The sequence below is a fragment of the Hippopotamus amphibius genome, chromosome 3, assembly GCF_030028045.1.
Source record: "Hippopotamus amphibius kiboko isolate mHipAmp2 chromosome 3, mHipAmp2.hap2, whole genome shotgun sequence".
Lineage (NCBI taxonomy): Eukaryota > Metazoa > Chordata > Mammalia > Artiodactyla > Hippopotamidae > Hippopotamus > Hippopotamus amphibius.
In genome coordinates, this window is record NC_080188.1 from 116,730,977 (window position 1) to 116,755,495 (window position 24,519).

General features: G+C 45.9%; 1 protein-coding gene across 1 annotated transcript; it reads left to right on the top strand.

Moving 5' to 3' along the window:
- The first annotated feature begins 11,083 nt into the window (after window positions 1-11,083).
- Window positions 11,084-20,673, top strand: LOC130848737 (pregnancy-associated glycoprotein 2-like). Its single transcript, XM_057727143.1, has 10 exons — window positions 11,084-11,136; window positions 12,241-12,391; window positions 13,820-13,937; window positions 14,040-14,158; window positions 15,362-15,555; window positions 16,477-16,593; window positions 18,226-18,367; window positions 18,454-18,552; window positions 20,038-20,113; window positions 20,636-20,673. The coding sequence occupies exons 1-10, from the start codon at window positions 11,084-11,086 to the stop codon at window positions 20,671-20,673; spliced, it is 1,107 nt and encodes a 368-aa protein (XP_057583126.1).
- The last annotated feature ends 3,846 nt before the right edge of the window (window positions 20,674-24,519 follow it).

Below are 24,519 nucleotides of genomic sequence, written 5' to 3' on the forward strand. Positions count from 1 at the left end.
GGGGTGAAGGGGAAGCTGAGACAAAGCGAGAGAGTAGCACAGACATATATATACTACCAACTGTAAAATAGATAGCCAGTGGGAAGTTGTTGTATAACAAAGGGAGTTCAACTTGAGGATGGAAGATGCCTTAGAGGACTGGGACGTGGACGGTGGGAGGGACTCGAGGGAGAGTGGGGGGTGAGTCGAGGGAGGGAGGGAATACGAGGATATGTGTATAAAAACAGATGATTGAACTTGGTGTACCCCTAAAAAATAATAAATAAATTAATTAATTAATTAACAAAACAAAACAAAACAAAACAAACGAAAAAAATAGACAGGCCTTTTGATCAACAGGTGATGGGATGTGCCACAGGGTCACTCTGGGGCTCTCCACACACCAGGGATCAGCTGGATCAACCTCTCACCGCTTTCTCTAATAATACTTGGTTCCATGTGGGAACATCAATGGCCTGCCTTGTATTATCTTCACCATCAATGGCATTGAATACCCAGTGCCCACCCAAGCCTACATACAAAAGTGAGGGCCCAACCCAGGGGGCTGATTCTCCAATCTGGGACTTGCAGGAAAGCATGGGCTGCTGCTGGGTGGAGGGGGTTCTCTGCAGGCCAAGCCACACCACCACAGATGCTGCTGAGCCCATGAGACTGGGCCAGTGCTTCCCACAAAACCAAGCATATAAGAGTAAAGGGCAGTCTGGGACATCCATCATCTTGGAATAAATGGAGACAGCATCCCGTGACAAAATGGTTTAAGGCACAGAAGGGAGGGGAACTTTCAGGGTCTCTGCCCTCAAAGAGCTTCAGCTTAACCAAAGCCTTCAGAGAGATGAACACAGAAAGGCAGCTCTAGCCATCCCTGCATTAGGGCTAGAGATAAGTGAGGTTGGCTGGGGACAGTCTCAGTGTGTTGTCCCATCATGATGATTAACAGTCTCCCTTCCCAACTTGAAAGTGTCCTGGGTAGATATCAATACATGGTTCCCCTAGTCCTCAGCTGCAACATCCCTTGCTAAGCTCCAGTTCCCCCTCTGTGAGTTGGGATACGAGATCACTGTGGGGAGGTTGCTTGGTCACGTGAGTAAGGGGTACACAGTGACTGCACAGCCCCGGCACAGGGGTGAGTCTTCATGTCAGTTCCCCGCGGGAATTTGGAGAAAGCTGATGGGCTCAAAAAATATTGGGGAAAACAGGGAATTTCAGTAAAAGGAATGCTGGCCTCATGGAGGCATGAGGAGGCTTGCTTGGGTTGAGGCCAATCTACACTGAACTCCATGCAAAGGGAACACGTTTGGTCTCTGCCAAGGGGAGTTGTGGCCAGATTAGGGGTGATGAGGGTTACAGACAAGGGGACACAAGGGTAAGTCTCCCAACCCAGTCTGGAGTTGGCAAGGAGTATGAGTGTGGGTCCAGGAAGTCTTCTTAGACAGGCTGAGCAGTCTTAAAGAAGAGGTTTTGGGGAAGTGGGAGAAGCAAAGGCATTCTGTGCAGAGAAAACAGCGAGCATGGGTTAGAAGGAAAGGACAGGATAACCGCAGGCCATTCTTGTCCTTTTTTTCTTTGTCTTTTGATTGTTTTGAAGTATAGTTGATTTATACTGTTGCTTTGTTTCTGCTTTACCACAAAGTGACTCAGTTATGCCTATAATTATATAGTTTTTCCTAATTTTTTCCATTGCGGTTTATCACGGGATATTGAATATAGTTCCCTGTGCTATACAAGAGGGTCCTGTTTATGCATCCTCGATATAGTGGTGTGCATCTGATAATCCCAAACTCCAATCCTTCCCTCCCCCACCTTCCTCCCTCAGAGCAACCACATGTCTTGGCTGTTCTTGTCCTTGAAAGACCACTGCACTTCCCCAGCTGCTGAGAGAGCCACCTGGGTCTTACTAAAGGAGAAAAAGAGAAGCAAGAAACTGCCATGTCTGGATACTGAAGGGGGTGGTAGGTAACTGCTCAGGCTGACTAGGGTGTATTTCCATCTCCCCCAGGGTCCTCCTGGCACCTGTGTCAGCATGTTTTGAGGGGTCACAGAGAATATGAGTGAGTCACTGACCTGGATCCTGGGTGACCTCTTCCTGAGGCTGTAGTTCTTGGTTTATGATCGAGGGAACAACTGGATTGGCCTGGCTCCCGCAGTGTAAATGCTGGGACTGCTTGAGGAATCTATCAGGCCCACTCCAAGCACAAACTCACTCACACATTGCGCACTCCTGCCCAGGGATGGTGGTAGACCTTGGTGCTCTGCAAAGCCCTATTCTAGTAGGATACAAGATTCCGTTCCCAATGGTGCTAATAAAATGTGTGACTGTGTTAGGATGGGGGCTGTACATCCTATATGGGCAGGATCTAGAAACTCCTCTGAACTAAATGTGAGAGGAGTCCAACTCCAACTGACTTGCAGAAAAGGGGAGACTTATTGGAAGAATACCGGTGATGCAGGACACAGGAACCAGAGCAGCTGCAAACATCTCAGTGACTGGACCCAAGAAATCAGAAGCCATCAGCTCTTTCATTCTCTCCCTAGCTCTTTCCCTTCTCTCATCTTTGATTCTCTTAGCCTGACAGCTTTCTTCCTTCAGCCTTCTACACCTATCTCCTCAAGGCATCTCAACCCTAAGGAAAGAAGCTCAGGAAAGTTCAGGCTACCAGGCAGTGCTCTAACTGATCCACCTCAGATCATATGTCCAGCCCTCCACCAACCATCCTGGCAGGTCTATGGGGGACTACAATGGGTTTCACTTGGTCAAGTGGCCCTGCCCAACATGACTGACAGTTTCCTTCAGCATCACAGGACTGGAGCTGAGGCGAGCCAACCCCAAAGGAAGCGGCAAGGGGTGACCTAGAGCATGGAAGTTTGGTGACGGCCCCATCAATGCCAACAGCTCCTCATTCACAGGGATGGTAAGGGTTAATAAAAAGCAATTGTGTAATTCCCATCACAGAGGAATGTTGGCTGTGGCCTCCTGCCCAGGGATTTTCTAGGTGAGGCCTTACAAGCTGAGCAGCTTTCCCTTTGCCCTGACAGCCCAGTCACCAGCTCTCTGCCACCCACCACTGCAGAGTCCTTTCCAGCCCCATCTCTTAAGTAACAGGCCATGTGGAACCCTGTACCAGCCCCAACCCCCATGACATATCATGCCCCTTCCGCTCACCTCTTAGGCTGTGGGAAGGATGCCACTCATGAAAAGGGGGACCCATTTTGGGCAAAGCTTTCAGCCTTTCTGAGCTTCCTTGTAGGGCACATCTACAAATCACTTGGTTAGAACTGCCATGGTTTGGCAAAATTGTAATGGAAGCAGCACTTTTTCTGACCTGGAGACCCTAGGAAGAGGTCACCCTGGTAACAGAAAGGGTCAGAGGTGGAGGGAGACCCAGATGAGAGAAGGAGCAGGCAAGAATAAATAAGGTAGATAGCACACCGCAATGCAATGTATAGTATGGGCCTTTACTCAAGCAAGACAAATATCAGCGAAAGAGATGTTCTATCTTCCATCCTCATCTTTTCATTCAGTACAAATTTACTGAGCATCTACTGTATGCCATGTGCTGTGGTGGACCCCAGGAATAGAGGGCTGGGTTAGGAACCCACTACCGGTTCATGGAGACAGATCAAGGGATCACCCACAACGGGGGGGGGGGGGCAGATGGAGAAAACAACAGACATGTGGGTAGGAGAGCAGAAGAGGAGGGGCTTCCACTTCAGGGAGTCAGGGAAAGGCTCGGATAGGTGAGGGGGTGCACCCTTCCAGAAATATACCCCTAAACCCTGCAGCTACCATGTGTGTGCAGATCTGCCATATGTCCATGGTAACATGTGCCTGGTTCCTTTGCGATGACACTGGATTATGATGGTCTCATGGGGAGTGAAAAAGGACCAGTTGCAGAGCTGATAATGGGGAGAAAGTTGAGAGCAGATTTGGTATTTTTTTCAACTGTATATATCATGTTTTGGGCTTAATGGAGACTCACATGAACAGTTTGTCAAACTCATTGTCAAGTGGTCTTCATGGAACTGTAAGCAATGTCTCTCTGTTGGTGAGAAACCATGAATAAGAGTAAGAAAAACAGCTCTGGTGAACTACATATGCCACTTCACTATCTCCCCATGAGCCCCTGCAGGGCATGACCCCCATTGTACAGACAAAGGAAGTGCCCTCCAATCTCCTGGCCCCAGTAGTAGTGACAGGCACATAGTAGGTCCTCATAAATACATATTGCATAACTGAATGGATGAATTCATAGATGCTTGCACTAGAACACACTGCTGCATTTCTATCAGGAGACATATGGTGTCACCACTGTTACTGATATAACATCAACCCGAAGAAGTCAGGCTTTGCTTCCCTAAGTGAACCGAAGGCTGGAACTGGACCTGTGTCTGTTAATGAGCCCCCTGTTCCTGAGACTCTATATTTGTAGCCTTTGCTACCAACATGAGCATAAATCTGATTGTCATCCATTTTTTTTTTTTTTTATTATTTTGCCCCACCACAAGGCATGTGGGATCTTCATTCCTCGGTCAGGAATTAAACCTCGTCCCCTACATTGGCAACACAGAATCTTAACCACTGGACCACCACAGAAATTCCAAAATCTATTCTTCAAAGCAACAGTTCTCCCCCATCCCTCGACTTCTTTCCTTTACCTATTGCAGACCAGAGAGAATTTAGCCAATAGTGAGAGAAAAAGTAGAAAAAAAGAATGGGAAAACATGGATCTTGAACTCTTCTTGAAAGAGTGTAACTTGGTACTCTCTATTTGGTGATGGCTTGTTCTTCAAATATGTATTCTTTTTGTCTCAGCAATTTTACTTCTAAACTTTATACTAAAGTGATGATCAGAAGCACCTTCAAAGATACATAAGCAAGGATGTAGTCCTCGAGTTTCTTAAAAAATGGAAAATCTATGACATTCCAAGGTCCATTAAACATAAAGTGTCCACAGGATAGATAGGCCATCATGTAATCAACTGCCTTAAAGTTGTGTTTCAGGAGAATATTTAGTGTTATGAGAAATTGTTCCAATGTGACATTGAGAGAAAATAGCAAAATACAAAACAACATAATCCCACATTTGCTAAGACTTCATAGACAGAGCTGTGTGTTTGCCAGGCATGTACATCCTGGAGCTTTCCTGCCTAGGTTCAAATCCCACCTGTGACATCTACCAGTCATGTGACCTTGATAAGTTCATTTCTGGACATTGGTTTCCTCTTTTGTAAATTTGGGAGAAGGATAGGTCTTCCCTCACTTATCAGGAAAATGCAAATCAAATCACGGTAAGATCCCATCTCACATGCATTAGGATGGTCATTATCATAACCCAAAAACTCTCTGAGGAAAACATAGGCAGAACACTCTATGACATAAAGCAAAGTAAGATCCTTTGGACCCACTTCCTAGAATACTGGAAATAAAAACAAAAATGAACAAATGGGACCTAGTGAAACTTTAAAGCTTTTGCACAGCAAAAGAAACCATGAACAAGACAAGAAGACAGCCCTCAGAAGGGGACATACTATTTGCGAATGAAGCAGCTGACAAAAGATTAATCTCCAAAATATACAAGCAGCTCACTCAGCTCAATATCTAAAAAACAAACAACCCGGTTCAAAGATGTGCAGAAGACCTAAATAGACATTTCTCAAAAGAAGACATGCAGATGGCTAACAAACGCATGAAAAAATGCTCAACATCACTAATCATTAGAGAAATGCAAGTCAAAGCCACAATGAGATACTGCCGCACATCTGTCAGAATGGCCATCATCAAAAAATCTAGAAACAATAAATGCTGGTGAGGGTGCAGAGAAAAGGGAACCCTCCTGCACTGTAGGTAGAAATGTAAATTGGTCCAATCACTACGGAATACAGTATGCAGGTTGCTTCAAAAACTAAAAATAGAGCTACCATATGTCCCAGGAATCCCACTACTGGGCATATATCCTGAGAAAACCACAATCCAAAAAGATACATGTACCACAATGTCCACTGAAGCACTATTTAGAATAGCCAGGACATGGAGGAAACCTAAAAGCCCACCAGTAGATAAATCGATAAAGAAGATGTGGTACATATACAAAGGAATATTACTCAGCCATCAAAAGAAATGAAACTGAGTAATTTGTAGTGAGGTCGATGGACTTAGTGTCTGCCATACAGAGTGAAGTAAGCCAGAAAGAGGAAAACAAATATTATGGAACCTTAAAAAATGGTACTGATAAACCCAGTGAGAGGGCAAGAAGAAAGATGCAGATGCAGAGAAAGGACTTGAGGACATGGTGGTGGGGGGGGGGAGGGGAAGCTGGGAGAAATTATACTCCAATAAAGAGCTGAAAAAATACATGATACAAAAGGGAACAAGTGTTGCCAAGGATGTGGAACCCTGTACACGGATGGTGGGGGTATAAAATGGTGTAGCCGCTGGAGAACATAATGGAGATGCCTCAAAAAAGTTAAAAGGAGAATTCCTATAAGATGCAGCAATCTCACTTATGGGTATTTATTCCAGAAGATTAAAATCATGATCTCAAAGGGATATTTGCCCTGCTGAGGAAGGATATAGATGGGGCCCTGGGCTGGACAGCTGGTGTTTCTCAAGTGGAGTCAAATTAAAGCTTTGTTCTCATCCTGATATTCCAAGGACAAAGCTCATGGCAGAAGCTGAGCTCTGCTGAAGTACAGAGACAAGGTGCCCACTCCTAAGGTGGAGGAAAACTTCTCTCTCTGCCCATGTGTAGGAAGGCTTCTTGGGGGTCAAATAGGGATGGGACACCACCCCAGATTAAGTGTGGACCTGTACCCATTGGCCTCTGCATTGGGATCCATCTTAGCAAAAAGTTGCACACATCTTGGGGAGGGTCCTAGGACCAGTCAGTGCAAAAAAGGAAATAAGATGCTTGGCCAAAGGTAAACAAAGACTCAGGAGGGCTGTTGTATGTAAGTAATTTCAATGACCTCTTTCCTGCACTCCTAGACAAGACACCACACTCCTCCCTGGGTGTGTATCTCTGCCTGGTTTCTGACTTATTGTGCTCCTCCTCATTAGAGAGAACACCCACACCCTTTGTCTCTGGGTGTGTATTTCACCCTTGTGTTTGTCTTAAAGAAATTGCATCTTTTTATACTCTCCCATTCATTGTTCTCTGTTTCTGAAAATAAAATTTGTACCTGATTTTACAGTATTTGCCCCCTTTAAATATTCTTGCTTGGGGATCAGGGAAAGAGCTAGGGCCACTTTGGCTCTAGCCTCTAGCCCCTAATGGTCTAGTGCTTGGCGTTCCTGGTTTTTCATCCAGGCAATGTTTAATTCCTGGGATAGAAATTAAGATTTCACTTCAGGAGCACTCACTGCTGTCTCTCCGAGATCACTGTCATGGACATGACAGCATCATTCACAATAGACAAGATATAGAAATAACTTAACTTCATCCACAGTTGAATGGATAAAGAAAATGTGGTAGAGACATACAGTGGAATATTATTCAGCATTTAAGATATATTTATTTATGTATTTGGCTTCACAGGCTGTAATTTGTAGTATGAGGGCTTTTCTGCTGTGGCATGCTGGAATTTTAGTTATGGCATGTGAACTATTACTTATGACATGTGGGATCTATGTCCCTGACCAAGGATCAGACCCAAGGCCCTTGCATTGGGAGCCTGGACTCTTGTCCACTGTGCCACTAGGGAATTCTCAGCCAAGGCTTTTTGTATATTTAATGAGCTTTAATCAATTTGATGTGATGTTAAATTTGTCCCAACTTTGGCCTCTTCAGATAGATTCCTAACGTTTTGTCTGCCCCGCAGTGGTCTTTGAAAGCTGTCATATTTCTGGTCCTTCAAGATTCCCTGGCTTATCTTGTGCATTTCTTGACCCAGCTCTGAAATCAGCCATCTCTTCAAGAATCTCTGGATCCTCTCGTGGCAAATGGTGTTTAGAGGCCACAAGCTAGGCCTCAGGATACTCACAGTTATCAAGTTGCCATTACTTCTAGGCTTTTCAGTAGTCAGAGCCAAGAAGTACAGCATTGCTATAAAAAAATAAAAATAATTAAACGGCACAAACTTGTACTTCTGATTCAAGTTTTAAGACCACAGGGTTTTACTTAAGGTGTCTGGTTGTGTTTATAAGCCTCCTTTCTCCCTTCTCAGGAAAGCCTTGCTTCCTCACAGCATTAGCATTGAGTACTTCCTTGCTTTAACCCGTCACACACTTACAATACTTTCAACATAACAGTAGGGATATCCCCAACACTAAGGTGCTGGATATAGTTTCAGACTTCTTTGGCTTTTTGTGTTTGGTTTTGTTTTGGAGGGAGGGTGTATTTCTTTCTTTCTCTGTCCTTGTCCTAAGAAGATATCCCACTCTGAATATAGGTCACAATTTGCATTTTAAAGGCACTTAAGCAATGTTTTGTTCTGTGAGTCTATGTCACCAACTTGATAGAATTAGGCTTATGTGTCTTAGTTCTTTATTTGGACAGATGTATTTATTTCCATATTTTTGGATTCTGGAACATATTTACATGGTTGCAAAGTCAAACTATAAAGCATGAAAAATCTCACTTCTCTCCCTGCCCCCTCCCATACATTATACTTTTTATTACTTTCCGGTTTATCCTTCCACTCTTTCCTAATGAAAATAGACATATATATGTATGGAAAAGCAGCAAAGTATAAGCAGTTTTCTGGTCCCTCCTTTGTAAAAACTAAACAGTATACCCTGAGGATCTCAGCCATTCCATGCCTCCCCTCATCCCCATGATACCCAATTGTCCGGATGTCCTATGCCGTTTTCAACACTCCCCCATGGATGGTCACTTCAGGTATGTTTCTCATCTTTTCCTTTTACCAACAATGTTGCAGTGAATAGCTTGTGCATATGTTTTTTCTTGTATTTTTGACAGTATATCTTTGCGATACATTCCTAGAAGAAGAATTGCTGTGCAAAATTGCATCTGTGTGTGTCATTTGCTAGGTCATGTTGAATCCCCTCCAGAGGAATCAAACCACCAAAGCCAAATTTTAACAACGTGCCAAAATGAGTAGGAACATGCAGCACCCCATCTATCACCCATCTTTTGATCAGGTGTTCTACCCAAGGACAGGCCTGGATAGATCTCACCCCGGAACACACAGGCCTGGGAATTCTGGAAGGTGCCATAAAACTCCCTTTTTACTTTGTCTGGTATCAGAGTTTAACAGGTAACATGCTCATCTCATGCTGAGCAGGGGTTCTGATGGGTCTTTTCTGCCTTCTTTGACTGAGAAGAAGCTTAAAAAGAACTCCTTTTTATGTGTAGTTTGGTAGACAAAATGGTTCAAGACACGAACCCTAATGGGGAATTATAGCAAAAGGTTAGTGATGAATGGAATATTTATAAATGGAATATTCCTGCCATACCAATAAGCAAGTGATGTCTCAGTCATCAAGGATTGTGGCCCTCACTGAAAAAAACACCTGCCATCAGATGGCAAGTCCCTCCCTGTGGTGAGCCCCGAGGAAACTCAGGATGTGAAAATGCAGGCCCCAGAGAGCTAAGGTGCATAGCAGAGGAATGATGTCAGTGAGCCCAAAGCTTGCATCTTCCCATACATAGAAAAGCACTAAGTTCCTTAATCTGAGATATTTAGTTTCCTTAAATGGAAGGTCCTGACTAAAGGTCCTTTGCTGCGAAACCCCTAAATATCCTGTCTACTTCCCTCACCTCCTTGGAGCAGTGTCTCAGAGATATCTGAGATGCTGCCTCCTGGGCTGCAGTCCTCATCTGGCTTCAAATAAAACGTACCTCGCAACTCTCACAATGTGCATATATTTTTAAGTCAACATTAGCAATTGGACATTATTAAATTCATTGGTTGATAGGACCCTGGTGATCTTTCTTTACAAACAGAAGGAAAATTAGCATGGTTAAGTTGCATTCAGTCTCTTATTCATTTGACCAACATGAGTTCAACCCTCTTTCTGCCCACTCTTGACTCCCACCTCTAGGGGAGAAATAAAAACCTACACAGCCTGCAGGCTGAATCCAGCACACAGGTGTTTCAGTTTTGACTCACACTTATTTGTGAAGAAGAAAAACAATTTTTGCTCACATTTAAAATCAGGGGATTTTACATAAATATTCAGATCTCTGACTTCTCTTGAATATTTGGGCAACCAGGCTCCTCTCCAGCAGGGCAGCTGCTGGTTAGAGCTAAGGAGAGGCTGCCCCCACTAGCAGCGCAGATGCTGCCTGCCTTGTGTCCATGATGCCCGCCCAGTTCTTCCATATATTTCTCCTACCATCTAGACAATGGGTTTGTGAAGACTGTCCTAGACTGCTAGCTCCTTGAAGATAAGGACCACCTTTGTCTTGCTTGACTTTAACTCTCAGCATCTAACCCAGATCCCACAACTAGGGTGCTCCGTATATGTGTATTGGATGATATGAAGTATCTTGGGGATGCATGCAGCACATTTCTTCCCATAGTGAAACTCTGCAATTGTAATACTACTCTAGCCTAGATTTTTGATGCAGATTGCCATCATAAGTGCCCCTGGTCTGTGCCATCTGTCCCACTACCTAAAGCCATTCACTTGTATGTCCCTGGGGTGCCCCTCATGTCTACACTTTGCCATTTGACGTCAATTCCTCCTTGGAATCTCCTCTTCAACTGAGGACTGCAACACACATGTCATGAAGTTGTTTCCAAGACAGCATGAGTTGACAAATGTCAATCATGCACCTGGCATTTACTTTTATCATGTTAGTAGCAGTGTTTTGTATTCAAGCAGGCAAGAATTTCCTCCCTCAGAGTTAGTCCGTGGGGTACAGCTTTGATTTTGCAGCCAAGCCCCAAGAAAGACATTACAGTGGAAATCTCTATATTCAGAAAATTTTGAAAGTCCACTCCCCACAGAAATTGATGGAGGTAAAAATTTTAATGAGAGGTTCGTAATTCTTATCTGATCCATTTGTGGCCTAAAGGGGACTATTAGGGCAGGTCTGAGCATATATAACCGGGAGCTCTTGGCCACCTCGGTATGCTCCGACCTAACTTTTTCTTGAGAAGTTGGTCCCAAGTTAGAAGCATGAAGTGGCTTGGGATCCTCGGGCTGGTGGCCCTCTCACAGTGCCTAGTCATGTAAGTACAGGGACTGTAAGTGACATCATCTCTGTTTCTGTGATTTTTCTTGTCCTCTTATTTTTCCACCCATCAGTGTTAGAAGGAAATATAATCATTCCCTGACAGGCTGGAAGCTCAGCTCACACATATTGATGAGTACCTTCCCATGGAAAAAAGTGTCTTAGGGTCGGCTTGCAGGGTTACACAACTCTGGGGGTGCCAGTCACATCATGACCTATGTGAAAGTGGCACTCCTTGGAATGGTTCAGTGCACAATCTCTGCAACTGTAAGCGAGGTCCTATGGGACAGCACTCCTCCTGCGATTGCTTCTGCATCTTCTCTCTGCTCTCTCTCCATGTCAGTGTGCATGTGTCTTTCTCTTCATCTCTTTCTCTCTCTCTTTTATGTCTTCCATCATATTGGATGTCTCTGTGCATGCAGAGCTCTCTGCGTTTCTGCTTCTTTGTTTGTTTGTTTGTTTTCTATTTTGACTCTTCCGTCCTTCTCTAGCCTCTTAATTCTTCTGATGTATTCCTCATCTCCTGGCTTCCTCTCTCACCCCTCTCTTCTGCTTGAGCCCTGCAGAAACATGAGGAAGGCTACCTCTAGGCTGTTTTACCTCTAACAAGCAGCGTGACCACTGCTTCATCACAAACTCCCTGCATTTCAAATTCCTCCCAGTAAAAGAAGATAATAATCCACATTCTACCTAATTCCCAGAGTTTCTTTGAAAAAGATACAGTAGGATGGCCATAGCAATGGTGTTGGCTGTCATTGTTGAGACTTCCTACATATCAGGTACCTCATATCCATCATCTCACTTAATAGCCACAACATCATATGTGGGGGATGGGGGTTATTACATTCCACTTTGTTACCAATGAGGATACTGAGACTCCAAAGGGTCATACGATTTACCCAAGATTACACAACAGAACCAGTATTCAAGCCAAGGTCTTAGCCAGGGTCTTTGCATGGCGTCCTGATAATAATATGACATTCATAAAAATGCTTGGGAGATGCGCAGGTTCATTACAGTCCAAGGTGTGACAGTCATACAGTAACACAGACAGCTGATTGCTGTCCCTGCTTTGTTTCCTTTTCCCAATGTTCGGTGAAAGAATCCCTCTAACGAAGATCAAGACCATGCGAGAAACCCTCAGGGAAGAAAACCAGCGGACTAATTTCCTGGAGGACAACACTGATCACAGGTCCCAGAATGCCAGTGATGACCCCAATATTTCTCTGCAACCCCTGAGGAACTACCTGGATGTGAGTGTGTTGGGAGGATGGCCCTCCATCGCGCACCCTGGTGCTTTGGCCTAGCACTGAGGTTCATCTGGAGGGGCCAGGCTGGATATGGGGTTTGGGGCTCCTGCAAGAAGCAGAAACACTGGGAAACAGGGACACTTTTCCCAAAGGTGAAGGCAAGTTTCATCCTGAGCTCTTGGTCTGTGTTGACTGTGCTCAGCAATGACCAGGTGGCAGGTAAACATCTATTTCTGTGCCAAAGATATGTGATTAGTGTGGGGGAGATTATTCTTTCTGAACCAAGTGAGCCATGGAATTACACATGAAAGGTGATCAAATGATAAAGGCAACTGCACATCAAGTTTCAAACCCCAGGCAGAGGAAAGTCAGGCTCCACAGATCCAAGGACACCAGAAAAAAGTTACTAAGCCCTATGGCCTGGGACACCATAAAAATCTGGCACTCTGGTTGTAGTTATTGATTTTAAACTAAGTCTCATATCTCCTTCAAGACATGAGGTGGATAGACCTAGAGTCTGTCATACAGAGTGAAGTAAGCCAGAAAGAGAAAAACAGATACTGTATGCTAACACCTCTGTATGGAATTTGAAGAAATGGTACTGATGAGACCATTGACAGGCAAGAGTGGAGTTACAGAAGTAGAGAATGGACTTGAGGACACGGGGCTGGGGTGAGGGGCAAAGGGGAAGTTGGAATGAGGTGAGAGAGTAGCATAGACGTATTTACACTACCAGCTGTAAAATAGAAAGCTAGTGGGAAGTTGCTGTATAACAAAAGGAGATCAACTTCATGGGAGATGTTTTTGAGGGTCAGGAGGGGGAGGGTGGGGGGGAGTCACGGGAGGCAGGGGATATGGGAATATGTGTGTAGATGCAGCTGATTCACTTTGGTGTACCTCAGAGACGGGTACAAGAGTGTAAAGCAAATATATTCCAATAAAGAGTTAAAAAAAAAAAAAAGAGTCCATTCCCCAGCCTGAGTGATAGGCTAAGAGCAAATACATGTCCAATAAAAGGGCCAAGTGTGTGATATTGTTAGGACATGGTCTGAGTGTAGAGGAAGTGGCCTTTGGTGACCTAGAAGGGTCACATAGAGAAGGAAACACTCAAGCTGGGCCTTGAAGGGGAGACTGGAGAGCTTCTCAAATGAAGGCACTGGAACTTCCCTGGACATGCTGTGGTTCAGACTCTGCGCTAATTCTGTACTGACCTGGGTTCGATCCCTCATCAGTTAACTGAGATTGGAAATGGACAGAAAAAAAAAATTAAATGAAGGCACCACTCTCAGCAGAGGCTGTGAGGTGTGGTGGTTTGACAGTGATTTCAGGAGACATGGGACCACTCGAGGAAGGCAGCACTCCTGGAATCAAGGGTGGCCAGGGCAGCCGGGCCTGCCTTCAACATTCATCCCCACCCCACCTCCCCCATAGGTGTGCTATGTTGGCAACATCACCATTGGAACACCCCCTCAGGAGTTCAGGGTTGTCTTTGACACCACCTCCTCTTTCATGTGGGTGCCCTCCATTAACTGCTCCAGTCTCTCCTACCGTAAGTACCTGCCCCACCCCTCATGACCTCTCATCTATACTCCCCTCCCACATATTACTCCTTCCGTGGCACCTGAGGGACACTCATCACTTGTGTCTGCAGGTACACACAATCTCTTCAACCCTCAGTTGTCCACCACCTTCCAGCCCTCAGGCCGGTCCTTCAACCTGGAGTACGGCAGTTGGAGGATTGTTGGAATTCTTGCCTATGACACCGTTCGGGTAACCAGGCCTGGTGCAGCTTCTAGAGACTAGAAGCTGAGTCAGGGCTGGCCCTGGGAGCAACTGCAGCTTAGAAAACAGCTGCAGGACCAACTGGGAGGGTCTTTCTTTCCCAAGGTCCCCTAGTGCCAGGCAGCCCTCCACACAGGGCATGTTCCTGAGGGTACAGTGCCCTGCTAACACACAGACTCCCAAATGGCTAACCCAGAGAGTGGATTTGGGTGTGGATCTGTAGCTCCTTTGCCCATGAACAGCTCAAGGTTCATTTTTCTGGGAGCAGGGAGAGAGGGGAAAAAGCACCCACTTTTCTATTCTCAGACTGTGCTGGGCTATTTCATGGTAATGACATGTTTAATTCTGCAGCACACCCACACAGCAGGTACTATGATCAGCTGCAATATACAGAGGAGGGAACTGAGGTTCAGAGAGCCAAGGTCTTGGAAATATCAGGCATTTAGTAAGTGGTGAAGCTGGGCTGGCCAGTGAGCATTCATGCAGGTGTGAATTATTTGGGGAGAAGATAAAACTGATGTTAGACCCCTGGGCTTAGCCAAAGGCTTCAGGCTCATGGGCAGGGAAATCAGTGGACCATAGTTGTGAGCGTGGCCTGATAAAAGGGTTTTCACTGAAGGGGGCCTTTGAGAGTCCAGTCAAATCTATGTCCTGCCTCCCATAAAGGCCTGAGTACTCTCTCTCTCTCTCTCAAACACACACACAACCCCAAAAGCATTTTCTCAGGCAGAATTGTTATAAGAACCCTGGCACCGACACTCTATATAGGGCTTTTGTTTTCCTGGGCAGATGCTGGATCCACAATACATTGCGTTGAGTTTGGTCCATTTCTGTCATCTGAGCATAGTGATGCCAAAGAGAAGACTACCTTGCTCTCTACTCATTTTACCCTCAAGTGCGAACCATTTGGTCCTGTCCTGAGTCTATATTTCCCTACTTGTATAGAAGGCATGAGGCCATTTAGGCTCCCTTCAGATGGTGCGTGCAGGAGGAGTAGGTGTTGGTTAAAATCCATAGCCCTGCACAAATGGAACCCTAGTTCCTGTCCCAGCTTGGTCGAACCATCTGAAGTCCACCCAGAGCACAGCTAGGCCTCATATCTTCTCTGAGGTGCTAATGGCAGCTCCACCTCAGCCCAGTCCCAGCCCCATTTCCCAAACCTTTATGTGGGAACATTCTCATCTTCTACAGATCATGAACCTTGTTGACCTGGGCCAGGCATTTATCCTGAGCGAGATGCAGAGTGGAATGTTTCAAGCATTCTTTGATGGTGTCCTGGGCCTGGGCTATCCCAGCCTTGCTCCCAAAAGGATCATCCCTGTTTTCGACAACATGAAGAAACGAGGTGTCATTTCTCAGCCTGTCTTTGCCTTCTACTTGAGCACGTAAGTCTGCACTGGAGAAGCCCTCTCAAAATCAGCTGTAAGATGCTTTCAGATACATCAAAATCTATAGACCTCTTGATCCAGAATTGTCCTCAGAGACTGTTTAGCCGAACACAACAATTTGCCCTGGGCCACTTCTGGTCCCAGCCACTGGTTTCTCTAAATTAAGTTTTATTGAAGCAAAACCATACACACGGGCTCAAGGACAGCAGGTTGGTGCAGGGAGGTTGAAGGGAGAGTGAGAGAAATGGAAGGTGTCAGGCTACAGGTTGGAGGAAAAGGCAGCAGGATTTGCTGATGGATTTGACATGGAAGGAAAGAGGGGGATGTTGGGAATGTTTCTTCCTCACTAATACTTCACCAGCTGCCCAGGAGCAGCTACACAATTGGCAGGAGCCAGTGCACAATGAAAATCTGGGACCTCCTTTTCCAAAAGTAATAGGGATTTCAAGACAGGAATAACAGAGGCACGGGGTCCTGCTGAACATGGGGCCCCATGGATGGCACTGGTCTCAGGCCCATGAAGCCAACACTGGGTGAGCCTGAACCCATGGCCTTAGTGTCCCTGTGCCTCAGCTTTTCTGAAACATGACAGTTTACACAAAGGGGAATAAAGACCCCTCGCATACAGTATCCTCTGTGGGTATCTCTGAGCACTCTGAAAGTTGGAGGGGACCAGGCCCTCTTCAGAAGGGTGGGTGGTCAGATGTCAGCAAGGTTGCCTAGATTCAAATCTCTCCTCTGCCACTCATTAGTCGTTGGCCGACCATAATCAGGAACTCAAGCCCTCTGTGCTTCAGTTTCAACATCTGTAAAATGGGGACCTTAGTAGTGCCTCTGATGAGTGGATAACCACAGCCTTCAGACAGAGAGTGGCATTATTCTCCAACAAGGATTCCTCCCTCTTCCTTCTCTCCTCAGCAAGAAGGAGAATGGCAGTGTGGTGATGTTTGGTGGCGTGGACCACAGCTACCACAAAGGGCAGCTCAAGTGGATACCAGTGTCCCGAAACCACTACTGGCAGGTAACCATGAACAGGTAAGCCTCTCCCTCTAAGGCCACACCTAGTGACGCTCCCACACAAGCACATGGACACATGCCAACACACACAAATGCACGATCAGACACACAGTCACACACAGACACATATATTCTAAGCACAAAGACACATCTAAACACTCACATTGACACACATGGACACACACATTGGCACATATGGGTACACACACAGGAACACAGACACACACACACACACACACTCAGACCCACATACAGACACAAACACACATAGACACACACATAGACATACAGACACACACAGACAGAAATCCAAGCAAACTCATAAACACACAGATAGACACACCACTCATGGGCTCAAAATCACCCCTGACCTCCTGACTGTGGCCCTGATGAGGGTCCTGAACAGGGTCCTGAGAGGTGTGTGCAGCCTGGGGAGGACTGCACCCACTGGACAGTGAGGCAGGTGGCAGGCTTTGAAGACCCTAAAGTACAGTGAAAAGAGGATCAAGGAGAATTTCACCAGCCTGAACAGGATTGAGATAAGATGACCAACTGTCCAGGGCTACCCAGGACCAAGGGAGTTCTTAGAACACAAAGCTGCTAGTTTAAAGACAGGGGAAGTCCTAGACAAGCTGGGAAAACTGGTCTCCTTAGGGAGAATCTTATCAGCAATGGAGAGGGGTTGGCTGAATTCTTGATCACTGAAAGCACTAAGAGCAAGAGACACTTCCCTACCCATTGCCATCTACATTCACAACTCAGGAACACAGTGGGGCGGAGGCTGTGACAGAGAGAATTTGAAAACTGGGATCCCGGAGTGGCCTGAGAACAAGGGGCAATAACTGATGGGATTCTGTGTGATATCCTCAGACAGAAGCTTACAGGTCCTTTGGTGGCCCCTGATCTACCTCATGCATCGCCTGGCTGGGGGCCTCAGTTTCTGAGCCCTGTAAGGTGCCACGCTGGGAACCAACTTCATCCAGGGGAGCCTGTGTCTCCCTCCCCACCACTCTGAGCATCTGCAGCCCCAGAGAATCTCATCTTCACTGCGTGGTTTGACCCATTGCTGCTCAGACAGCAGATACAGGTCTCTGTTTATTCCTCATGCATTGTCTCACTCACTGACTTATTCATTGATTCACTCAGCAAAGATACACTGTGCATCCACTGGGTGCTGGGCACTCGAGGGAGGCACTGAGGATACAACTTGCCCTTACATCTAGTGAGGCAGACGTACATGAAGTGAGTCACACACATAATGGATTACCACTTCGGTACTTGCTACAAATGAAGAAGTGTCTTCAGAGAGAGTGCCCAAGACAGAAGGCTGATCTAGTCTTGGGGAAAGACTTCTCTGAAAAAGGGACATTTAAGCTAGAACCTGGGAGATGAGGAGAAATTAGCTACACAAAGAGGATGGGGGTCTTCTAGGAAGGGCAGCAAGCACATGCAAAAGCTCTGAGGCACAAAAAGGGCCCATTGCATTCAAGAGCTCAAAGGAAGTCAAAGAAGTTTATGTGACCAGAGCAAAGGGAAAGTGAGTCAAAGCATGAGCTGAAGGGCTGTTCTGGACACAGTCAGGAAGCAGGACAGTCATTGGGGGAGACTTCAGTGTGATCCTGATACCCACTTTGTCCAACTCTCTCTCAGCATCACCATGAATGGGGCAGTTGTTGGTTGTTGCCGTGGATGCCAGGCCATTCTGGATACCGGGACTGCATTGCTGGTTGGCCCAACTAGACTGGTTACCACCCTCCATGAGCTCATCAATGCCATGCCTTTTGGTGAAGAGGTGAAGGGACATGCCACAGGGTCACTCTGGGGCTCTCCACACTCCAAGGTTCGCCGGAGCCTACCTCTCTCCTCTTTCTCTAACAGTACATGGTTCCATGTAGCAACATCCAGAGCCTGCCTTCTATCATCTTCACCATCAATGGCCATGACTACCCAGTACCCGCTGAAGCCTACATGTGGAAGGTGAGGGGCTAACCTTGGTGTCTGGTTCTCAAATCTGGGAATTGCAGGAACTCTTGGGCTTTGGTTGGGAGGAGAGTGTCCACTGTAGCCCAAGCCACAACATTGCAGATGCTGCTGAGTCCAAGTGGCTGGGCCAGTGCCTTCCACAAAACCAAGCACTTGAGTGTAAAGGGCAGTCTGGGACATCCATCATCCTGGAATAAATGGAGACACCTTCTGTGCCGGCATGGTGTGAGGCACAAGGAGAGGGGAACACTAAGGGCCTCTGCCTTCAAAGAGCTTCAGTTCCACCTGAACCCTCAGATGGATGAATACAGAAAGTGAGCTCTAGCCATCCTTGAAATACACCAAGTGACCAATGGCGTTGTCTGGGGACAAACTCTGTGTGTTGTCGCACCATCATGATTAACGTTCTCCCTTCCCATCTTGAAAGAGTCCTGATTGGATGATCAATTATATGGTTGTCCTAGTCCTAAGATACAACTTCCACTTGCTAAGCCTCCATGCCTCCTCTGTGAGCTGGGCTACCAGACCCCTCTGTGGGGAGGTTGGATGCTCACGTGTGTAAAGGGTGCACAGTGACTGCACAGTTAAGGAACAAGATTGAGCCTTAATGTCAGCTCCCTATGGAATTTGGAGGAGGCTGATGGGCTCAAAAAAATGCTTTGGGGAAGAGAGGGAATATCAGTAATATGAAACCCCCAGCCTCATGGAGGCATGAGGAGGCCTGCTTGGGTTGTGGCAAATCTACAGTGCACTCCATGCAAATAGCATCTCCCGGGGCTCTGCCAAGTGGTGCCAGGTCCAATCAGGGGTGATGAGGGCTACAGAAAAGGGGAGCACCAGGGTAAGTCACCCAACCCTGCCTGGAGTGGCCAGGGAGGGTACATGTTGATCCAGGAAGTCTTCCTAGAGAGGCTGAGCACAGCCTTGAGAACAGGTTGTGGGGAAGAGAGAGAAGAAACGGCATTCTCTGCAGAGAAAACAGTGAGCATGAGTCAGAAGGAAATAACAGGGGAATTATGGGCCATTCTTGTTCTTTTTTTATTGTATTGAAATGTACTTTATTTACAATATTTTGGTAATATTTGCTGTACAGCAATGTGACTCAGTTGTGCATATATGTGTATATACTTTTTTTCTATTCTTTTTTTTTTTTTTCTCTTTTTTTCCATTATGGTTTGTCACAGTATATTCAATACTGTGTTATACAGGAGGGCCTTGTGTATCCAGTCTCTATACAGTAGCATGCATCTGCTAATTCCAAACTCCAAACCTTCCCTCTCCCACCGCCCTGCCTCAGGGCAACTACATGTCCTGGCCATTCTTGGTTTTGGAAGGGCACTCCACTTCTGCAGCTGCTGAGAGAGTAATTTGGTCCTTACTAAAGGAGGAAAATAAAACTGAGAAACTGGCAGCTATGAATGCTCCGGGGTTGGTAGGTAAGGGATGCGTGTGACAGGGGTGCTTTTCTGTCTTCCCCAGAGTCCTTACAGCACCTGTATCAGCCGGATTCAAGGGGGCTCAGAGACCTGGAAGCGGTCGGAGACCTGGGTCCTGGGTGATGTCTTCTTGAGGCTGTATTTCTCAGTTTATGATCGGGGAAACAACAGGGTTGGCCTGGCTCCTGCAGTGTAAATCCTGGGGCTGCTTCAGGAAACAATCAGGCCCCCTCCAAGCACACACTCACTCACACATAGGGCACTCCTGCCCAGGGATGGTGGTGGGCTGTGTTTGGTGCTCTGCAAAGCCCTATTCTCAGTAAAGAATAAAGGATTCCATTCCCAGTGGTGCTAATATGAATGAGTGCCTCTCTTTGGGTTGGGGAGATGTTTCATAATCTGGCAGGTTCTAGAACCTCGTCTGAACCACAAGGGAGAGGAGCCCAACTCCAACTGGCTTCAAGGAAAGGGGAGACTTACTGGAAGGATAGAGGCATTACAGGACACAAGAATCAGAGCAGATCCACACTTCACAGGGACTGGACCCAAGAAATGAGAAGCCGTCAGCTCACTCTCCTCTCCCTAACTCTTTCCCTTCTCTCAGTGGTGGTTCTCTTAGCCTGACAGCTTTCTCCCCTCAGGCTTCTTCACCTATATCACCATGGCATCTAACCCATAAGGAAAGAAGCTCAGAAAACATGAGGTTCCAGGGAGGGCTCTGATTTGTCCACCTTAGATCATGTGTCCAGCCCTCGAGCATCCATCCTGACAGGCACATGGCGTACTATGATTGGCTTTACTTGGAAGGGGTAATAAAAATAGACTCTATTCTTCCCATTTCAGAGGAACTCTGGCAGTGGTCTTCTGCTTCAGGGTGGTCCTGGGTGTGGTCCTTCAAGCTGAGATGGTTCCCCTTGGTCCCATAACCCCAGTAACCAGCTATCTGCCACCCAAACAGTGGGTGTCCTTTGTAGCCCCACTTGCGAAGTGATGGCCTGTGTGGATCCCTAGCCAGCCCAACCCCTCCAGGGCCCAGCATGATCCTTCCTTTGGCCTCCAAGGTTGTTGAGGAAGATGCCACTCATGTAAAGGAGGACCCATGTTCACAAAGCCTTCAGCATTTCTGAGCTTCCTCCAAGGGCACATCAACAAAGTGTTGGTTCAAGACAGCATGGTTTGGCATAGCTAGAGTGGAAACATCACTTTTTACCAACTGGAAACCCTTGGCAGATGCCCAGCCTCGAGACAGCAAGGGTCATATGTGCAGAGGGACTGAAAGGAGAAAAGAGGTAGGGAAGAGTAAATAAGGTGGAAAACTCACCCCAAATGCAATGCATAGTATGGTCCTTTACTCAGGCAAGACAAACATGAGTGAAAGCTTCCTCTCCATATCTTCTTCACATTTTCATTCAGTAGAAATTGGCTGAGCACCTACAATGCGTCAGGTGCTGTGGGGCTGGGTTAGGAATCCACCCCTGGTTCATGGAGACACAAAAAATGACAACCCCCAATGGGGGGGGGGGCAGATGGAGATAACAACAGAGGTGTGGGTAGGAGGTCAGAGGAGTGAGGATCTTCCTTCTCAGGGAGGCATGGAATGCCTTGGGTAGTGCGAGAGTGGGGTCATTGACTTTCAACTTGCAACCTCACTTTGAAACACACCCGTAAGCCCAGAAGTTCCCACATGTGTGCAGATCCGCTGTATGTCCAGGGTGACATGTACCTGGTCCCTTTAGGATGGCACTGGATAGTGATTGGCTTGATGAGAGTCAAAGACGACCGATTGTCGAGCTCATAAAAGGGGAAAAGGTGAGAGCAGAACTGTTTTTTGTTTTTGTTTTTGTTTTTGTTTTTTTGTGAAAAGCAAATATAATGGTCTGGGCTTAATGGAGGTTTAATGGAACAGTGTGTCAAACTCATTTTCCAAGTGGTCTTCATGGAACCATAAATAAAGTCTCTCTGTTTTGAGAAACCATCAACAAGAATAATAATAATAGCTCAGGTTAATTGCATAGGCCATTTCTCTGTGTCTCCACAAGCCCCTGCAGGTTATCAACCCCACTGTACAAATGAAGGAAATCTCTTCTAATATTCTGGCCCCACCACTGGTGACAGACACATAGTTGGCCCTCAATAAATACATGTTGAATAAATGAATGGATGAATTGGTAGATACTCTCACAGGAACACAGTGCAGCAAAAATGTTGGGAGATATTGAGTATCAGCAGGGCTTACTGCCATAATATCAACCAGAGAAAGTGAGGCTTTTCTTCCCTAGATGAGACTAAAGCCTGGGCTAGAGCTGTGTCTCTTAATGAGCCCAATATTATTCAGGCTCTATATTTGCAGCCTGTGCTACCAACATGAGGATAAATGGTCATCTTCATAATTTTTTTTGGCTGCACAACACATAATGTGAGATTTTATTTCCCTGATAGGCATCAAATCCACATCCCCTGCATTTAAAGCATGCAGTCTTAAACACTGAACCACCAGTGAAGTCCCAATCTCTGATCTTGAAAGAAGCAATCTGGCACCACTTTCCACTTTTATTCTTTACGCACTGCACACCACAGAGATTTATAGCCACTGCTGCGAAGGAAGGTAGAAAAAACATAGATCTTATTCACTTCTAGGAAGAGTATCAATTGGTACAATCTTTTCTGGAGGTGACTTGTTCTTAAAGTTTGTATAGTCTTGTTCCAGCAATTTTTCTCCTGAAGTATATGCTAAAGTGATGATCAGAAGCATCCAAGAACTTACATAAGCAAGGATGTAGTCCTCGCAGTCTTTTACAAAAAGGAAAATCTGTGACATCCCAAGACCCACTAAACATAAATTGACCACAGCATAGATGGGCCAACATGCAGTCAACTACCATGCTATTTTGTTTTAAGAGAGTATTTAGTGTTATGAGAAATCTCTCCAAAAAGACATGGAGAGAAAAGAGCAGGATGCTTTTATATTGTATATATTGCATGATCCCAGGTTTGCAAAGCACACGGAAGACAGTGCAGCACACTCACCAAGCATGTACAGCCTAGAGCTTTTCTGCCTGGGTTCACATCCCACCTCTGAAGCCTATCAGTCATATGACCTTCATAAGTTCATTTCTGGACAGTGGTTTCCTATTCTGTAAATTTGGGAGAAGGATAGTTCCTCCCTCACTTATCATCAAGAAAATGCAAATCAAATGACTATAAGATACCTTCTCACATCCATTAGCATGGTTGTTAACAAAAAACAAACTATACCAAGTGTTGACGAGGATGTGGAACCCTGTATACTGTTGGTGTGGATGTAAAATGTGTAGCTTCTGGAGAACCTAGTGGAAGTTTTTCAGAAAAGTCAAAAATAGAATCCCTATTTGATCCAGCAATTCCATTTCTGGGTATTTATTCCAAAAAGTGGAAATCATGGTCTCAACGGGATATTTGTCCTGTCATGTACATTGTAGCATCGTCTGCAATAGCCAAGAGGTAGCAACTTAGATTGATCAACAGCTAAATGGATAAAGAAAATGTGGTACAGACATACAATGGAATATTATTAGGACATTAAAAAAAAACTATTAATTTATTTGGCTGTGCCATCACTTACATGGGGCACGAGTGATCTTCTGTTCCAGCATGCGGGAACTTTAGTGGTGGCATGTGATGTGAACTATTAGTGGTGGTATGTAGGATCGAGTGCCCTGACTGGGCATCAAAAAGAGGTCCCTGCATTGGGAGGGCATAGTCTTCTCCATTGTGCCACCAGGGAAGTCCAAGTCATGGCAGTTTTTGTATTTAATTTGTGTCAGTTCATTTGATGTGATGCTAAAATTGAGACCTTGCACCTCAGATTGGGATTTGAACCCTGATAACCAGGACTCAAACCCAACCAAAAACCCTGGTTGAGATATGAATTCACATGGTTTGAACACAAAACCAGCCAAAACTCAGACTGGGGCTCAAACCCATGCAGCTGGAACTCAAACCCAGCCAAAACTCTGACAGAGACTTGAACCCAGGCTGCCAAGACTGGAACCCAGCAAAACCCAAAGTCTTCCAACTGAGATCACACACCACATTTCAGAAGCTAAGGAAGCTCAGGTTCTTCATGCTTCATTGCAGAAAGAATTCAGTGAGAGACACACAAATAGGTAAAAGTGAATTTATTTAGAGGGAAGCACACTCCACAGACAGACTGTGGGCCATCTCAGAAGGTGAGAAATGTACCAGTGATGTGGTTGTCAGTTTTTATGGGGGTGAGTAATTTCATAGGCTAATAATCGGGAAGTGTATTCCAGCTATTTCAAGAAGGGGAGGAGATTTCTGGGAATTGGGCCACTGCCCCCTTTTTATCCTGATGGCTGTATTATGAGTCTCAAGGTCTAGTGGAAGTTGAGTTTTCCACCATCTTGGGCCCATTTGGTTCTACTCAGTTTATGTCATGTCCTCGGGCTATGTCATTCTTTCAAAGGTTGTGCCCTGTCCCCTTCCCTCCTGTTTCATTCCCCTGTAAGAGACTTTACTCACATAT